Raw genomic sequence first — 14,717 nt, forward strand, 5'->3', positions numbered from 1 at the left:
CAGTTATCCTTGCCTGCTGCTAAGTACTTCCCTGTTCCTCACTTACCCAAACAATCTTTCCATTATCCTAGGTGCTGGACAAATGATTTATCAAAATGACAGTAGCAAAGTACTTAGTTCTAAAAGCTCAAATGTTTACTTTTAAGTGATGGAAAAGAAAAAAGCATTAGCACTGTAGAAGTCTTCAGAATCCAAAATCTTTGCATTCTTTGTAGAAACTCCAGTGCTTTTCCATTGCAGAGCAAGGTAGAAACTCTTCTTTATGTGCCATTACTATCTCATGGAATTGAAGAAAATGTGTCAGGCTTTCCACTGAGTTGAACTGGACAGGAGAGCCTGTTGGAAATTAATGCAAATTATTACAGAGTGTAAATCAGATTAATGGAAAGCAATCACTGGCACTATTACCTAAAATGGCGTTTGCAGTTTGTCAGAATGTTGTAAGCCTTAGTGATCCCTAAGAATCTGTAATGTGCTCCTGGAATCTTGTGGGGTAAGACTTGTGATATCTTACCATATGTCTCACTCAGACCCAGTCTTCAATGAGGCAAAGGCCACACTACACCTTCTTGTGCCCAGCCTGAGAAGCTAGTCATCCCAGACATTTCCAATTGTATAATTGGAGAACACAGTTGTTCTTCGGTACTGCTTGAATTTCATGTATTATGTCTACAAAGAGGCATATTCCATGTACTTTCCCAAAATAAGGAATCTCTCTCACAGAGAATGCCCATCCTGAAATGACTTAATAAAAAGGAAAGTGCACATCTGTACAGAAGAAACTGCAGGACAAAACTATAGGTATTTGCAGTATATGAATATCTGCTGGACTGAATTAACTATGGCAATGCATAAATTTAAAGAACTTTTGTCAATACAGGAGAAGCTGAACTTTTCTCACTGTTAAAAATCAGTAACAAAGTAACATTGTAAAGATAAACCGGTAAGAAATACTAGAAGACATTGATCCATAACAGCACAGACTCTAAAAGGCACTTGGAACTGCAGATTTCAGAGCTACTTGCTTTGATACCTCTTCCATCCCCACTTTCTCCCTTTGGTATCCTTGCAGAAAGTAATAGAGCTGCTGAGCTGCCACAACCAGCCCAACAGAGAAAACTGCCAGTGAGGGCAGAACTGTCACACATAGCAGATGGTGTCAAGAGAGAGAACTCTCATGAAAGTGGAGATGGTTTCTGTTTAAAAAAACTCAGTAAAAACCAACAACAAAACTGAACCAACAAACCACAACAAAATATTGTGTCCAAACAACATTCGAGTATCTCAAGAAGCAAACCAGAATATGTATTTCAGGATTATTAGATCAGCCAAGATAAATGCCTGTCACAATGCAGAGAAAACACGTTTGAAGTGACATCAGTTGGCCATTAAGCTTGTAATTATTACTGGGCTATCATATGCCATCCCAAGAGCCTTTGTTGCCACCATTTTTCATTTCTGTTACCTACACTGATTCTAAAAAGCAAAATATACTCACTGAATGGACAACATCTTTTGTGACAGTGCTAAAACAAACAGTGTGATTTGAGTTATTAGACTTTTCAATTCCGTGTCTTGGTGATAATTTCCCTGCCATTTCCTGAGTTCCAGAAGCACACCACCCAAAGCCAGCGAAGCAGCAAACTGATATTAGAAGAGACAAGCTGGAGTTCAGAGGTGCAAATAGAGTCTTGTATGTGAGGACAAGTGTTGTTCCACACCCATGACACCCACAGAAAAACTTCTGACTCCAATGAGGACAGGATTGTACTTGGTATCTTACAAGCTCAGTGCATGTGCAGTACATATAACACAGCACATAATGGAACAAAATGTATGATGTGACTTCTGGAATATATTTAAGTATCGCTGACTGCAGCAAAGGTGGGCAGGCTGCACGTGAGACCCACACGAAAGGTTACATCACAACGCTCCTCACACTTATGAAGCAGCAGTCACATCAGAAGAAGCCAACTTATACACTCATTTAAAAGTGGTGTTTTAAAGGGCACAAGGAATGCTTGGATTAAAAAATCACAAAATAGTTTTAAAGACAACTTCAGGTAAAAATTATCTTAAAGTATGCCTGGGAATTTTTAGAAATAAAACAAAGTAGCAGAAATTGAAATGAAACCTTTTCATTAATGCTGAGTATACACTGGCATGATAGGCATGGCTTCAACCTGCTCTAGTTTGTTGAAAAGATGCTTTTATTTTGTTCTGAAATGTCCACATTTTGTATGCAAGCAGAGGGAAAATTCTTAGCAAAGCCCAAAGTTAATTTAACAACATGTATTGATAGATCATAATTGGAAAACTATGCTATTTTCTTACTTTGGAAATGCTCTTCTCTGCAATGATTTAACTTACTGACTAAAAATTCTCAACTCAAATGTGAAGTAAAAGAAGTTTGAAGTAACCTTTTTCAGCAGCAGCTAATAGCTTTCTTTGTCGATTCCTTTGTGTCAAATTTACGTTTTACCTATTGGATTAATATTTTGTTAATTAAACATCACTATTCTACCATAAATACTTTACCTGAGTGAATAAGTAACACATCTAATCTCCATATTCTTGACTTCTCAGTAATTTTAGGTAACAGTCAACATCTAGCAAAACCACAGTAATGTATGCATCGGAAAGCTGCCTTCCTCAGTTCTGACACCAGTGTTTGATAAATCAGTCTCTACATCCACACACAGTAGGTATGAATCAGTATTTTGATCCCCGTGTTTCTTCCTCTGACACCAATGATAACATCCTTAGCATTTTTCTTTCTCAAGTCTTTCTCCCCTTTCTCTCTCTTTGCTACTACATTTAATCATCTGATACCCACTTTGAGGTTTTCTTTCTGCTCTTTGCTGACTGTTAACTCTAATCCCCTTAAAAAAGACTGGCAGTTTAGGTGCTGTAATCAGCCAACAAAGGCTCCTATACTGTTATCCAAAACTCAGTACCTCAGATACAGAAGCAAACTTAGCAAATTTAGACACACAGGCAGAGTCTTTCTCTGCTTTTCCACCCTGGCTGTCCTATTCTGTCAGTTTTCTATCATCTTCATGAACTGTAAGATAAAGTATCAATATCAGAATGAGGATTTTTTTCCATAAGTATGGGGAAAACACATGTTGTCTTTTGATAGTTTTTCCATCCTGCTTATCGACATCTCTCCTGTCTTTATATTATCTATTTTAGTCCTATAGTTTGGAAACCACTCTAAATGTTTTCAACTTGTGTTTCCATTTTGTTGCATTTCTACCAGACCTTGTCTGCTGTGGCTGCTAAGAATGTGAAAATTGTACTTAAGGAGAATTTCCATTAATGGTGCAACTACATGAATGTCAGACCATAATCTCCAGTTGCATAAAGGTTGAATTGTCACTTCCGTGCAGAGTCACCATTTTCTGATGACTAAAACAGCTTCTGAAAGATCAGGTCTTAAAAATCGCAGTACTATCTATTTTATTTTTCCCAAGCAAGAAAGTACAGGAACTATCCAAAAACATGGTTAAGTATTTTATAACTATCTTACTGGTGTAAAATATCTGTAAAATAACTTAAATGCTCTTGCAGTTTAGGCAACATATTTAAGCAAATTTACAAGCATCAGTAAATATTGTTTAAATGCTTCTATAAAAGAGGTAATGATTATTATCAGATCTGTGGTAAAGATGAACTGATTTGCAGTACCTGGCATAGTCACAGATTATGTTCTTCTGAGTCGAAAGGATCTAGTTCAGCACAGCAACTCTAGACACAGGCTACAGATGCATAAACAAAGAGAAGATCTAAGAACAACACACTTAAGGGTGACAGCATTTGATCTAGAGTGACACAGTGGAATATTAATAGAACAAAAATCTGTCTTAAGTACTTTCAAGTTTCTTGGGCCTTTTCCACACTCCCCTCAAGAACTTAGAGAAGATCAGTCACAATCCAGGGGTTCCAACAGGCATTGTCTACTCAGACCAAGTAAGGCCTCAGAAATGACAGCCAGCATTTCACATAAACAACATTTTTGGGCCTTCTGAATCTTTAAAAAAATGCTGCTACTGGATTGAGGCACAATAATTCTGCTAGTGAGAATTTTGAAAATAACTTTTCTTTCAGTTTAAGTGTTCCTATTACCTATTACACTGAACCTGAACACTAGAACCTGGATTAACACCAGAAATTTACTAAGCTGAAAAGTTTACTGGAGCAGTTCAACATGGTACAGGTTCATTATATTCTACAATTATTAAGGATGAAGAAGAAGTCTCAGTTAGAGGAATATGAGCTTTTGGCCAGTTTAATCTGAAACTAATGTTTTCCTATGCCTTATTTCCCTTTAACCCAGACATGTAGTGGCCTTGTACATAGAGCTCTTTTTCTCTCCTAAGATTAGAATATATTAATGCTTCCTGTTAGAGACATATCAAGAACTTATTTTACTTAGTATTTTTCTGAAGTGTGAGTGAAAGCAAGGAACTGCCTTTTGTGTTCTTCAGGTTTTTTTTAAATTCATGATCTATCAAATGGAAAGAAAAGAAGGTTGAGACCTGGTATTTTGGAAAAAGAGATGTTTGTGGACAGATTGCCATTGTAAGACCAGAACTTTATCCAATAAAATATAATGCTTTCCCAGTAATTTTATAGTTTTTTCCCTCTAAATGCCCTCATTTCAGATCTCCCCAGAGTTCTTGATTCACTTCACATGATACAGATGTCAATTCTTTTTTTCTTTTGTAAATGCTGGAGTCCACATTCTCTGTCCTTATAAAGCAGTCGGTAAGGAGACATCTTTTCCTAATAAACAGATCAATCGTGTCAGTCAGACACCTGAAGTTAAGGCAGTACCCACAGCAGAGATTTTGACTAATTGCATTGCAATCCTTTGTGTCTATCTTCATTCCAATGTTGAAAGTACCTCTTCCCCAAGAATTAATCTAATTAATTTATCAAGTGACGTAAATCATGCACACTGCATTTTTTGCACTGGTAATTATGAACCTTTGAAAATAAAAAAATCAAAGGTTATTTATAGTATCATAATAGTAAATAAATAATTTCAGTTCAGAAGCTCCTTAATAGACTATAATGACCAGATAATTCACAGAACAGCTATAACAGTGCCAGAAGGATATAGAGCACCTCCTGATAGTACCTTAGCCTACATTTTTTTCTTCACATATCAGGTACGACTCATCATAGATGATCTATAGGTTCAGTTCATCATCTGCCAATAATTTAAATTTGTATAGCAATAATGTGGAATTTAATTAATACTTTCACAATTCATTATTTTATTTCATCCCTTCTAGATAAAATGGTATATTTGAGAAAGAAACATTTATTTGTCCATTCAATAAGGGACAGTATTCCTTAGAAGTTCATGTTGTCTTTATGTCCCTTATTGGTAAAAACAATGTCACAAAGCAGAAAGAAGTATTAGATGTTTAGAATAATTCTTCTTTCAAAGTACTCCACAACAGTGGCCTTTCTTGTTGTACTGTGTCTGCATGGGAAAAGGACTTGCAGGTATGATTAGAGACCAAGTATTCATGCCTTTTATGCTAAGGTATCAATTTCAAGGTTTACCCTGAAATCTTAAATTACATTATGTTTCATATGGCAGAAAGTATTGTTCCCACAAATGAACCCAAAGATGCTATGCTTTTTTAAGAGACACAGTTAATAGTTCATCTGTTTGTAAATGTCTCAAAAATGTACAATAGAAATATTGCTTTATACCTTTCTTCAGAGCGTTACCCAGATAAGTGATATGAATGCTATTTTCCATTAACCTTCTGCCTACATTATTATCTTATACAGTAGCTGGTTTTTGTCTTGTCCTATGTATCCTGGGGGGGCGGAGTATATGGCTGTTACACAGTAACAAATGCTTAGTGTGTGACACATTCTGAATTATTATTTTCAAGGACCTTGAGTTGGTAGGTCAAGATAATTGTTACATTATCCATTTAACAATGTGGCAAAGTCAAGTCTGCCAATATACTGTAGAGATCCAGAAATGTTTCAATAACTGCCAAGAGAAACAAAATTACAAATTAAATCTCAGAAACTCTTTTTTGCTATAGATGCAAAATGTTTTTTTTCCCAAAGGGTGAAAGAGGTATAACTGACATATATGCCAATACTAACTGAGAACTGTGCACATCCTCCCATAGGAGAATCTATCTTCAAGACTGAATTTATAAAGAAATAAAATAAGTACTTCCAAAATAAATAAAAAAAATATATAAAAAAAATGGCTGGTTCAATTGTTCTCACAAAAAATATTTTTACACAGCTGTCCAGATGAACTTCCAGTTTCTCAATTAAGCCACTCACTCTATTTAAATGTCAATATTACTGAATTTGTGTTCAATGTCAACAAATGCATATACTACTATCCTTTCTTGAAAGACCAAAAGATTGCTTTAAAAATAATTGTAGAAGACTATTTCTTGGTATGACTAGAAGGGTGTAGGTTCCCAGGATACAATTCTTTCTTTTTAACCTATTATGTTATTGTTGTAGACTTGATTATATAATGATTCATTTGTGTACTCACTTGAAAGGAAAATGGTTCTCTAAAATTATTTCTAACCATTTTAGAAAACCTGAAATTAATGTGCCAAGATAGCACATAAAAAGTTCCCACTCCAAACTTGGGTAATTAAAACCAGAACACTACAATTCTTGGAGTTTATAGCAGATTAAAATGCTGGTTGGAAGATTATCAAGTTTCAGTTCAGGTCAGAACAGTGCTTTGAAAAACCAACAATCCATTCACACACTGGCAAAATCTACAGCAGCTGTAATTAGTTTGTTGAGTTTTATGTACAACCTCAGAACAACATCTAAAGCCTTCTCCTACACTATTTTCACATGGTGATTGAAAGACTGAATTGTTTTATTTCAAATCTTTTTCATAACTTTGTTAAAAGTGTTTCCTGATAAAAAAAACCAAGATAAAAATGTGATAAAATTTGAACACTTCCCAAGGTAAAATCATCAGGTAATCTCGTAATATTTTCACCTCATATAATCAATGTCATGTCAAAATAGTCTGCCTAAAGAAAAGAAGCAGGTGAAGCCAGTGCCTCTTAAATGCTGATGTGTATCGCGTTGCCTTGCATTTATTGCTTTCATCAGACAGACAAAAAAAAACCTTGTTCCAGGAAAATAATCTACAACAGTTCTGTTTGTCTCAGTCTCCTCTCAGCCTCCATGGGACCACCAAAGCAGATGAAAATGTTATAGTGCACCTGATTAATTAAGAAGATGGGTCAGTTATCAAAGGATATTTTTACCACTTGTTTCACAAAGTAAAAAGGCCAGAAAGCCAATGTTCAAACCATTCAACTAGAAGTCAGTTTTAAATACTCTTAGCTGGACTTCTTAGGAGAATATAGCTTCTGTATAAAAAAGAAAAAAGGCCAAAAGTTCTAACAAGCAAGTTTACAACTAGATATATGGGGGAAAATTCATCATGAGCATGGTTAAGCAATAGGAATACCTGTCCCTGAAAATATGCAGAATTTGACTGGACAAGGCATCAAGAAACCTTATCTAAATTGGAAACTGCTCCTCCTTTGAACAGAAGGTTGAACTAAAGACCTCCAAAGGTCCCACTGAACCTATGTTAGCCTACGATTCTGTGTAATCACCGTATCACCTGGTTTCTTCTGAAGTAATTTTCCAATTTCAGAAAAATCTGGCTTACAGATAAGAAATACAAGTACTAGATACTTAGAACAGGCTCCCATGGCATGCAGTCCCCCTTCTGCCTACACACAATTTTTGGCCCTCTGAAAAGTGAGTTGTTTTTGGGGTTTTTTTGGCTCTTGCTGGCCACATAGCTCAAGTCTGAATCAATCATATGACATTTTACCTCCTTCCCTGCTGACAGTCAAATAACAGCAGGTAGAGGATTGTGGAAAGCAATGTGAGGGAAGCCTATACCTCAGGCAATTACTGGAAAATACAGCTTTGTAAATTCTGCAGGCAGAACTGCGCACTTCTTTGTGAAGTATGTAAGCACGTAAAGCAAATGCCTGGAACTTTACAATACTGGAAAGTACTTTCAAGTATTTCGTCTGTACACCATAAAGAAGAGACAACAGTGGAATAGTTGCACCTTGAAATACCCCAGAGACTGAAAAATATTACAGATAAGACTTTTTTGTGTACAATCTCACTTTTCTTCCAAAGTACAAAATACAAAAAATATATAGTCCATCTCCCTCTTTTTTAGAGACACATAAATGGGGACATAGTGCAGTTGGTGAATATTCTACAATATGTAAGGAGGAAAAAATATGTATTAGATGTCAGGGTTTTGTTTTTGATTGTATGTGGTTCGTTTGCTGTAGGTTTTTAAATATTTCAAGTACTTCTCTTTCACATCACTGTTGCCATTATTGATGGTATGATAAGCTACTACTTCATTAATACCCAGTCCAAAAAATTCAGATATATTCAGCCATGTAATTTTTGTTAGAAATAGTAAACTTGGGGTTCTCAGTTTATATCTTGACTTTTCAACCACTAACATTATTTAAAATATTTTCCTACTTTCCTCCAAAAACATGAAGAATAGTAAATTCTTCTAGTGAAAGTAGTTTCTGACATAATTATTGGAGCCTAACCAGAACCTGGGGTTCTCATGTGGTGTACAGTACAGCAAAAAAATATATTATTGTAAAATGAGCTAAATTTGTAGTTTGGATTATGTTACAAAGTATCTTCAATGATTCATGTATACACATGAGAGCCCTGTCCTGAAAAGTTTACAACTTAAAATATAATGGAAGACTGCTGCAAATATGCACATGCAGTGTTTTTTAGTAGCTTGATTTTACACTTGTTTAGGATGGTACTGACACACATAATAGCTAACTTTCATTTTATTGGAATGATTCACGTGGATTTAAATACTCTTCTGTTAAGTCAGCCATTTCAATATCACAACTTTGTACTGGTGTACAAGACACAACAACTCACCATCAAGAAAACTGAAATTAATTACCTTTCTATCATTTTCCAGGACTAGTAAAGCCCACAAAGTAAACTATTTAAAGCAAATTTATACATCTGAGTTTTACATTCAGATTTTATTTGGCAAAAAGTAAAACAGCAGTGGTATTGTGTATACGCCTAGTTCTTTGGAAACAGAACTAGAGGGCAAACTAGTAATGGTTATGGGCCTTCTCACAGCACTTACAAAACCTCATTTAAGAGACTTATCGAAGCACTAATCCTGAGATGCTTGCAAAGGAATTTCCTTCTGAAACAGGAGTTTGCTTTTTACAGTTTACTTTAAAAAATTTGGTCAGACTGTGAAACTCAAGAAGCTTCTACTCAGACCTGTACACAAAAGATTTGAGATCCATAAGGCAGAGATGTTGAAACTGAGATGGTGGTTAAATTTGTACATACCATACTGCATGAGCAGCTTTTTTTTCTTCCATCAACAGAGTAATTATAGGAGGTATGAGTAAAAATTTATATATGGAACAACATTCCTGTATATTTCAAATTTATTAATTCTTATTATAACATATATCTTTAATTTTGCATCATCTCCATTGTCTGTTAATGGTTACTTCTGCTACAAAATTACTCTACACTCTTGCTGTAACTGTTTCCATTCAGGACTGAGCACCAAAGATGATAGGGTGACAATGACCATACATGCTACAAGACCATTATTCTGGCAAGCAGAATGCAAATTGTAGCCATATTTGGGAAAATTTCAATGTGGCTGTGTTGCCACTGGTCACGAAATAGGTTACACGAACACAGCTTGAAGTGTGGTGAAATGAAGAGAGAGCTTTATTTATTCTCCCAGGATTTATAGGTTTCTGACCACGGCCAGGGATTGGATGCTCAGGATAACACTTTCCCACTGCACTGGCCATGAGAGATGTCCATCACAAGACATGTATCAGAAAGAATGTACACATATCTATGTTTACAGTTACTGTCCTGGGAAAGTCCTTAGAAAACTATGACAACAAGCTCCAAAAGCTGAGTTTTCAGGGTGACATGGCTGCTCATTTCTTCAGCAGAGAAACGTAACTCCTATAAACCATAATCTTTGTTACTTTTCAATTAATATCAAAGAGCAGTTCAGCCTGTGTTTTTTGATAGAAATAAATGTAGCAATCTACTACACAATCTATTTTTTGTAACTTTAAAGACCACTTTCCTCCAAATACTCTGTCCTGAACTTAAGATAATAAGTCTGTTTGCTTCTAATAAAAAAAAAATAAAAAAATAAAAAAAAAAAAAAAAAAAAGGGATAGCAAAGAACTTTCTGCAGAGATTTCTCAGCTTAATTCTTTGCAAGATAGCTGTAGGGCCTATGTACAGAAGCATTAAGAATTGCTTTAAAATGTGGATGCACTTTTAGTTTACAATGACCCAAAAAAAAAGACTAGATTGACTTCTGTTTTCTGTCTTACTGCCTCCCACAGCAGACCTGGTTTGGCACTGTTACCCATGCCAGTGCTGTGTTATCTGGCACTGGGGTTTGAGCCAATCACTCCAACTTTGCACTGACAGTCAGGGTCAGTCAGGGTCATCCCTTTGTAGCATAATCACAGGCGGAAGAGGCGAAAATACCAGATCAAGTGTAATAGACACTGTTCAAGTCATTCAAGTATTACAGATAGGGCTTAATGTGCAATCAATGTAAAAATGCAATACTGAAAACACGAAGTTACAAAAGTCAGAGCCTCTTCAGGAGTATTTCCACAGCACCCTTTAAATTAGATTACACAAGATTATTTAGCAATGCTTATGTATCATATTTCTCCATCTAAATCCAGAAGACATTTCTCTATACTATTATTTTTTTGAGACATTTAACTGAGTACTTGAAGTTATTTTGTTAACTACACCAAAATAGCAAAATGCTTCTAATTTGGACACAGGAGAGGCAACCATATTGAGCTCTAAAAAACATTGCTATTGGGTCATTTAGATCAATCTAAACCCTCATCAGCATCATAATTTTTCCCCAGCACTCTTTCCCTCCCATACACAAATCAATTCCATGCCACCTACTTTTCTTTTTCCTTTCATATCTCTTGCCACAGCCCTTGCATCCACCATTAGGTTTTCTAGACTGCTAAAAACACACTTACTCATAAATTCCCTGACAACAGCTGCTTCTTCACACAGCTTTCACAACTTGTGTTTGTGGCAAGGATGTGATGTTTGGCTGCATATTACTCAGGTCAAAGCTTCTAAGAGGCTGAGCAATGGAGCCACTACCAGTACTGATAATGCTGGTGTCCCTTATGATAAAATTTTTTCCTGGAAGCATAAAAAGATACTTTTTGTTCAAAGAACAAAAAGTTTCACTTAACACTGATGGTTTAATGCACAGAGAAGTTACACTTTTTATTTTTATTATTTTGTTTCTCTGTATTTTCACTTAGCCTAACACCACCTAACACATGTAATGGCAGACTTGCCTTTGCTCCTTTACCAGCACAGCAGTTGCTCCTGTAAGATGATTTGGGCTTGTTTATTACTTGCTTTCAAGCATTATTTAATACTCCATACCTGAAATAACACTGACATAAACCTTTCAAAACAGCTTATGTTTCAGCCATTAAGAAATCATTTAGAGTCCCTTGAAAACATTCTTCTTCCATAAAACTTTGGGAACTTTCATGAACTAAAGGTGAACAAGAGCTGTTTTAATCTTTACAGGTGCTTAATGGTTATTAAAAGCAGTAAGGGATTGCCTGAGCACAAAAATTGGACTAGTCATGCTGTTTTCCAAAGACTGTCTTCCTGAAATAGAAATCTGCAAAATGAATGTGCATATCACACTTGCTGTAACAACTGAATAAGCTTTGCTTTTAAGCCACTTTGCTGGAATTTCAATGTGAAATATCTAACACCAACATTTGCTCTGCAACTTACATCTGTTCTTCAGCTGACATCTGCTTCTGAATCCTTGTTATTTCTTGGTCATTTTTAGCAAATGCTATGTCATCATTACAAGTATCAGAAAGCACAGAGAAATTCTAAGCCATATAATAACTGTTTCTTCTATTTTCCTAAGTACAGATAATCAAAAAGTACGGCTTATATGCTTAAAGTTCACTTTTCACTCAGGCTTGAATACAGTATTTCTTACTTTCTGCTAGCATGATCCTAGAAGAGACCAAAGACTCAGACTCGAAGATACATACACTGAAATTTAGTTAAGATTTAAATGACCAATTCCAAAATTGCAATCTCTAATACTTCTGTTAAATACCTGCATTGGTCTGGGACTGCTTTACTTCACAGGCTCTTCAAGTTTTTTGTACTAACACCCCTAAGGTAGCTAGAAGTCTGATGCTATATAAACCTTAAAGCACCTTACTAATCTCAAGCAAGCTGAAACACTGGATCATTTCTTGTGTTGGCTACCACAGAACAGAAACTCCTCTTGTTGCCAAGGGGCCTTGATTTGGTAGGGGTTCCTAGGACATGCTTCCTAAACTGGGCTGTACAAAAAGTTCATTGGTAGATGCTTCTTTCTATTACAAGATGCCTAGAAGCAACCACTGCATATATCATTTTCTTCCCACTTCTCCATGCTCTTCATACAGTAGCTCAATGAACATCGAGCCAAGGTATGGGAAGCTACAAGCAGAGTGAGGGAGGTGTATTAAAAATAATAGCACTCTCCTCCAAAATCGCTCAAATTCCCAGGCCCTAGTATTCTTTTTTTAACAATGCACTGGGATGCAAAGAAAAAAAAAAAAATTAATACAGTATGAATAAAAAGTTTGGTTTTCTAAAAAGCAGAAAAAACTTCTACTATATAATATACACAGGCCCTAAGCATATTAGAAAGATAAAAGAGTGGCTGGGAAGGTCTCCAGGCAAGCAGTACAGAATAGTTCACATCCACACCAACAAACTTTCCTCTGCTTTTGAGCTGGCTGGCTGCAGGCAAAGTGCCTGCTGGAAAAAGCACTTGGAACAAGCTAACTCATGAATTGAGCTTAGAAATCATTCAAGGGTTGACCAATGACCAGAACTGTACCCACAAAACAACAGTGCAGATTAATCCTCTTCTGAAACAATTTAAGGCACTGTTTAATATCCTATATATCTGGCCATGCAGTATCTTAAATGGAACTGAAACTGATAGCACTTTGACATTCCCTCCTTCAACTTTTCACCTAAGACTAGTGGTTAGGCAGTGGTTACTGTCACCTTAAATCACGTCACAAAAAATCTTCCTGTCCTGGAGTGACTTTATGATGCTTGTATCCCCAGTTGCCTGGTTTATGTTACATATTAAGTTCTGCGCCTTTAAGATTGGCTCTGAGACTGAAGGGGGGAAGAAGAAGCCGCAGTTTGTGTTGAAGAAAAACATCACTCCCACACATCTCGCTCCTGGACTGTGGTGTCTGCAGCATGGACAGACAGCGGGACAGAGCTTCTCTCTGGTTTTTAGTTAGTTTTAGCTAACTGAGGCAGAGGAGTTCTCTGGACCTTTGTTTTTTTCCTTTTTTCTTGGATCTGTTCAAACCTGCCCTGGACTGAACACCCAGCCAAACCCTGGGAGCTCACACCTGTGGCCCTAGGGGCCTGGGCCTCGGCACTTTCCAGCGCTGGAGGGACTGATAAAAATCTGAGTGGGCCGAGCTACACCACATGAAAAGGACTTTTCTTCCTTGATTTGCCATCTCATCAAACAGTGAGAGGTTTTATTGTTTAATATTATTCAATTTCTGTAAGTGTTTTTTCCACTCTTCTCCAAGGAAATCTTTTTCCCGAAACAGCTGGGGGAGGGGCCGCTTGAATTTGCTTTTCTGGGGGACCCCCATTTGGAAGTTCTCTCCCAAATTTGCCCTAAACCAGGATACTTCCTTAAATACTCTTCCAGATCACCCTGGACTACTTACTACTACTACTACTTACTACGGAAAACCACTTACTGATCTTCAGACTGATTTTTGTTTGTCAGGAGTAGTTTTTGAATAAATTGATCTCTCTGTTCTAGAAGTTACAATGTTTATCATACATTTTTCATGATACAAATAATTCAGAAGAACTAGTGGAATTTTCAAAGGTCTATCAAAAAGTTTGGAAACTAAAACCAGTTCTAAGTCACTTACACCTGGTATAAACTGAAGTTACTGAAGCAAGGCAAAATAAACTCAGCACCTGGAAGCTCTTCACTTGAAGCAAATACCAGTAGAACAAAGTAGCTTGAATATCCAGCTAGTTCTTTTGAACTATTATCTTTAAATTTACTTTCAGTATTTTAAAAACAGACCAGCCCTGGTATCCCAGTTCACATGAAGTGCAGTGTCTTACCAAATTAACAGAACCAATCCCAAAAGCTCAAAAGCTTTATGGATTCGAAGTACAACTGGCTGTCAAAGGGACTTGTGTTTCCCTGAGAACACATTGCTTATCAAAATTAGAAGTTCTTAAGTTTGCTAGACAGTTCTGAAAAAACTGTTCAGTGTCATTTTGTCACATCAGTGCACTTTGTTTCTTTTGACTATTTATTTTTAGAGAATAAAATATCCTCCTGGTTATTAGTGTTGCTTGAGCATACTGGGATTTTCCATAACACAGATAATTGAATATAATTTGAAGATGTATATGAGGTTAAAGTTTATGCTAGTGTATCTGAGTTTGCAATAGACTAAAAAAAATATTGAAATAGCTTACTTGAAACTTCACTTTACAGTAAATAC

General features: G+C 36.2%; 1 protein-coding gene across 1 annotated transcript in view; it reads right to left on the reverse strand.

Moving 5' to 3' along the window:
• Positions 1-156: 156 nt before the first annotated feature.
• The window catches only part of ANKRD31 (ankyrin repeat domain 31), a 68,477-nt gene continuing 53,916 nt past the window's right edge, over positions 157-14,717 (reverse strand). The window contains 3 exon segments of the mRNA XM_058825895.1: positions 157-336; positions 11,139-11,176; positions 11,178-11,310. Coding sequence (XP_058681878.1) covers positions 185-336; positions 11,139-11,176; positions 11,178-11,310 — 323 coding nt within the window. The 3' untranslated portion in view covers positions 157-184.

This window comes from Poecile atricapillus, chromosome Z (genome assembly GCF_030490865.1).
Source record: "Poecile atricapillus isolate bPoeAtr1 chromosome Z, bPoeAtr1.hap1, whole genome shotgun sequence".
NCBI lineage: Eukaryota > Metazoa > Chordata > Aves > Passeriformes > Paridae > Poecile > Poecile atricapillus.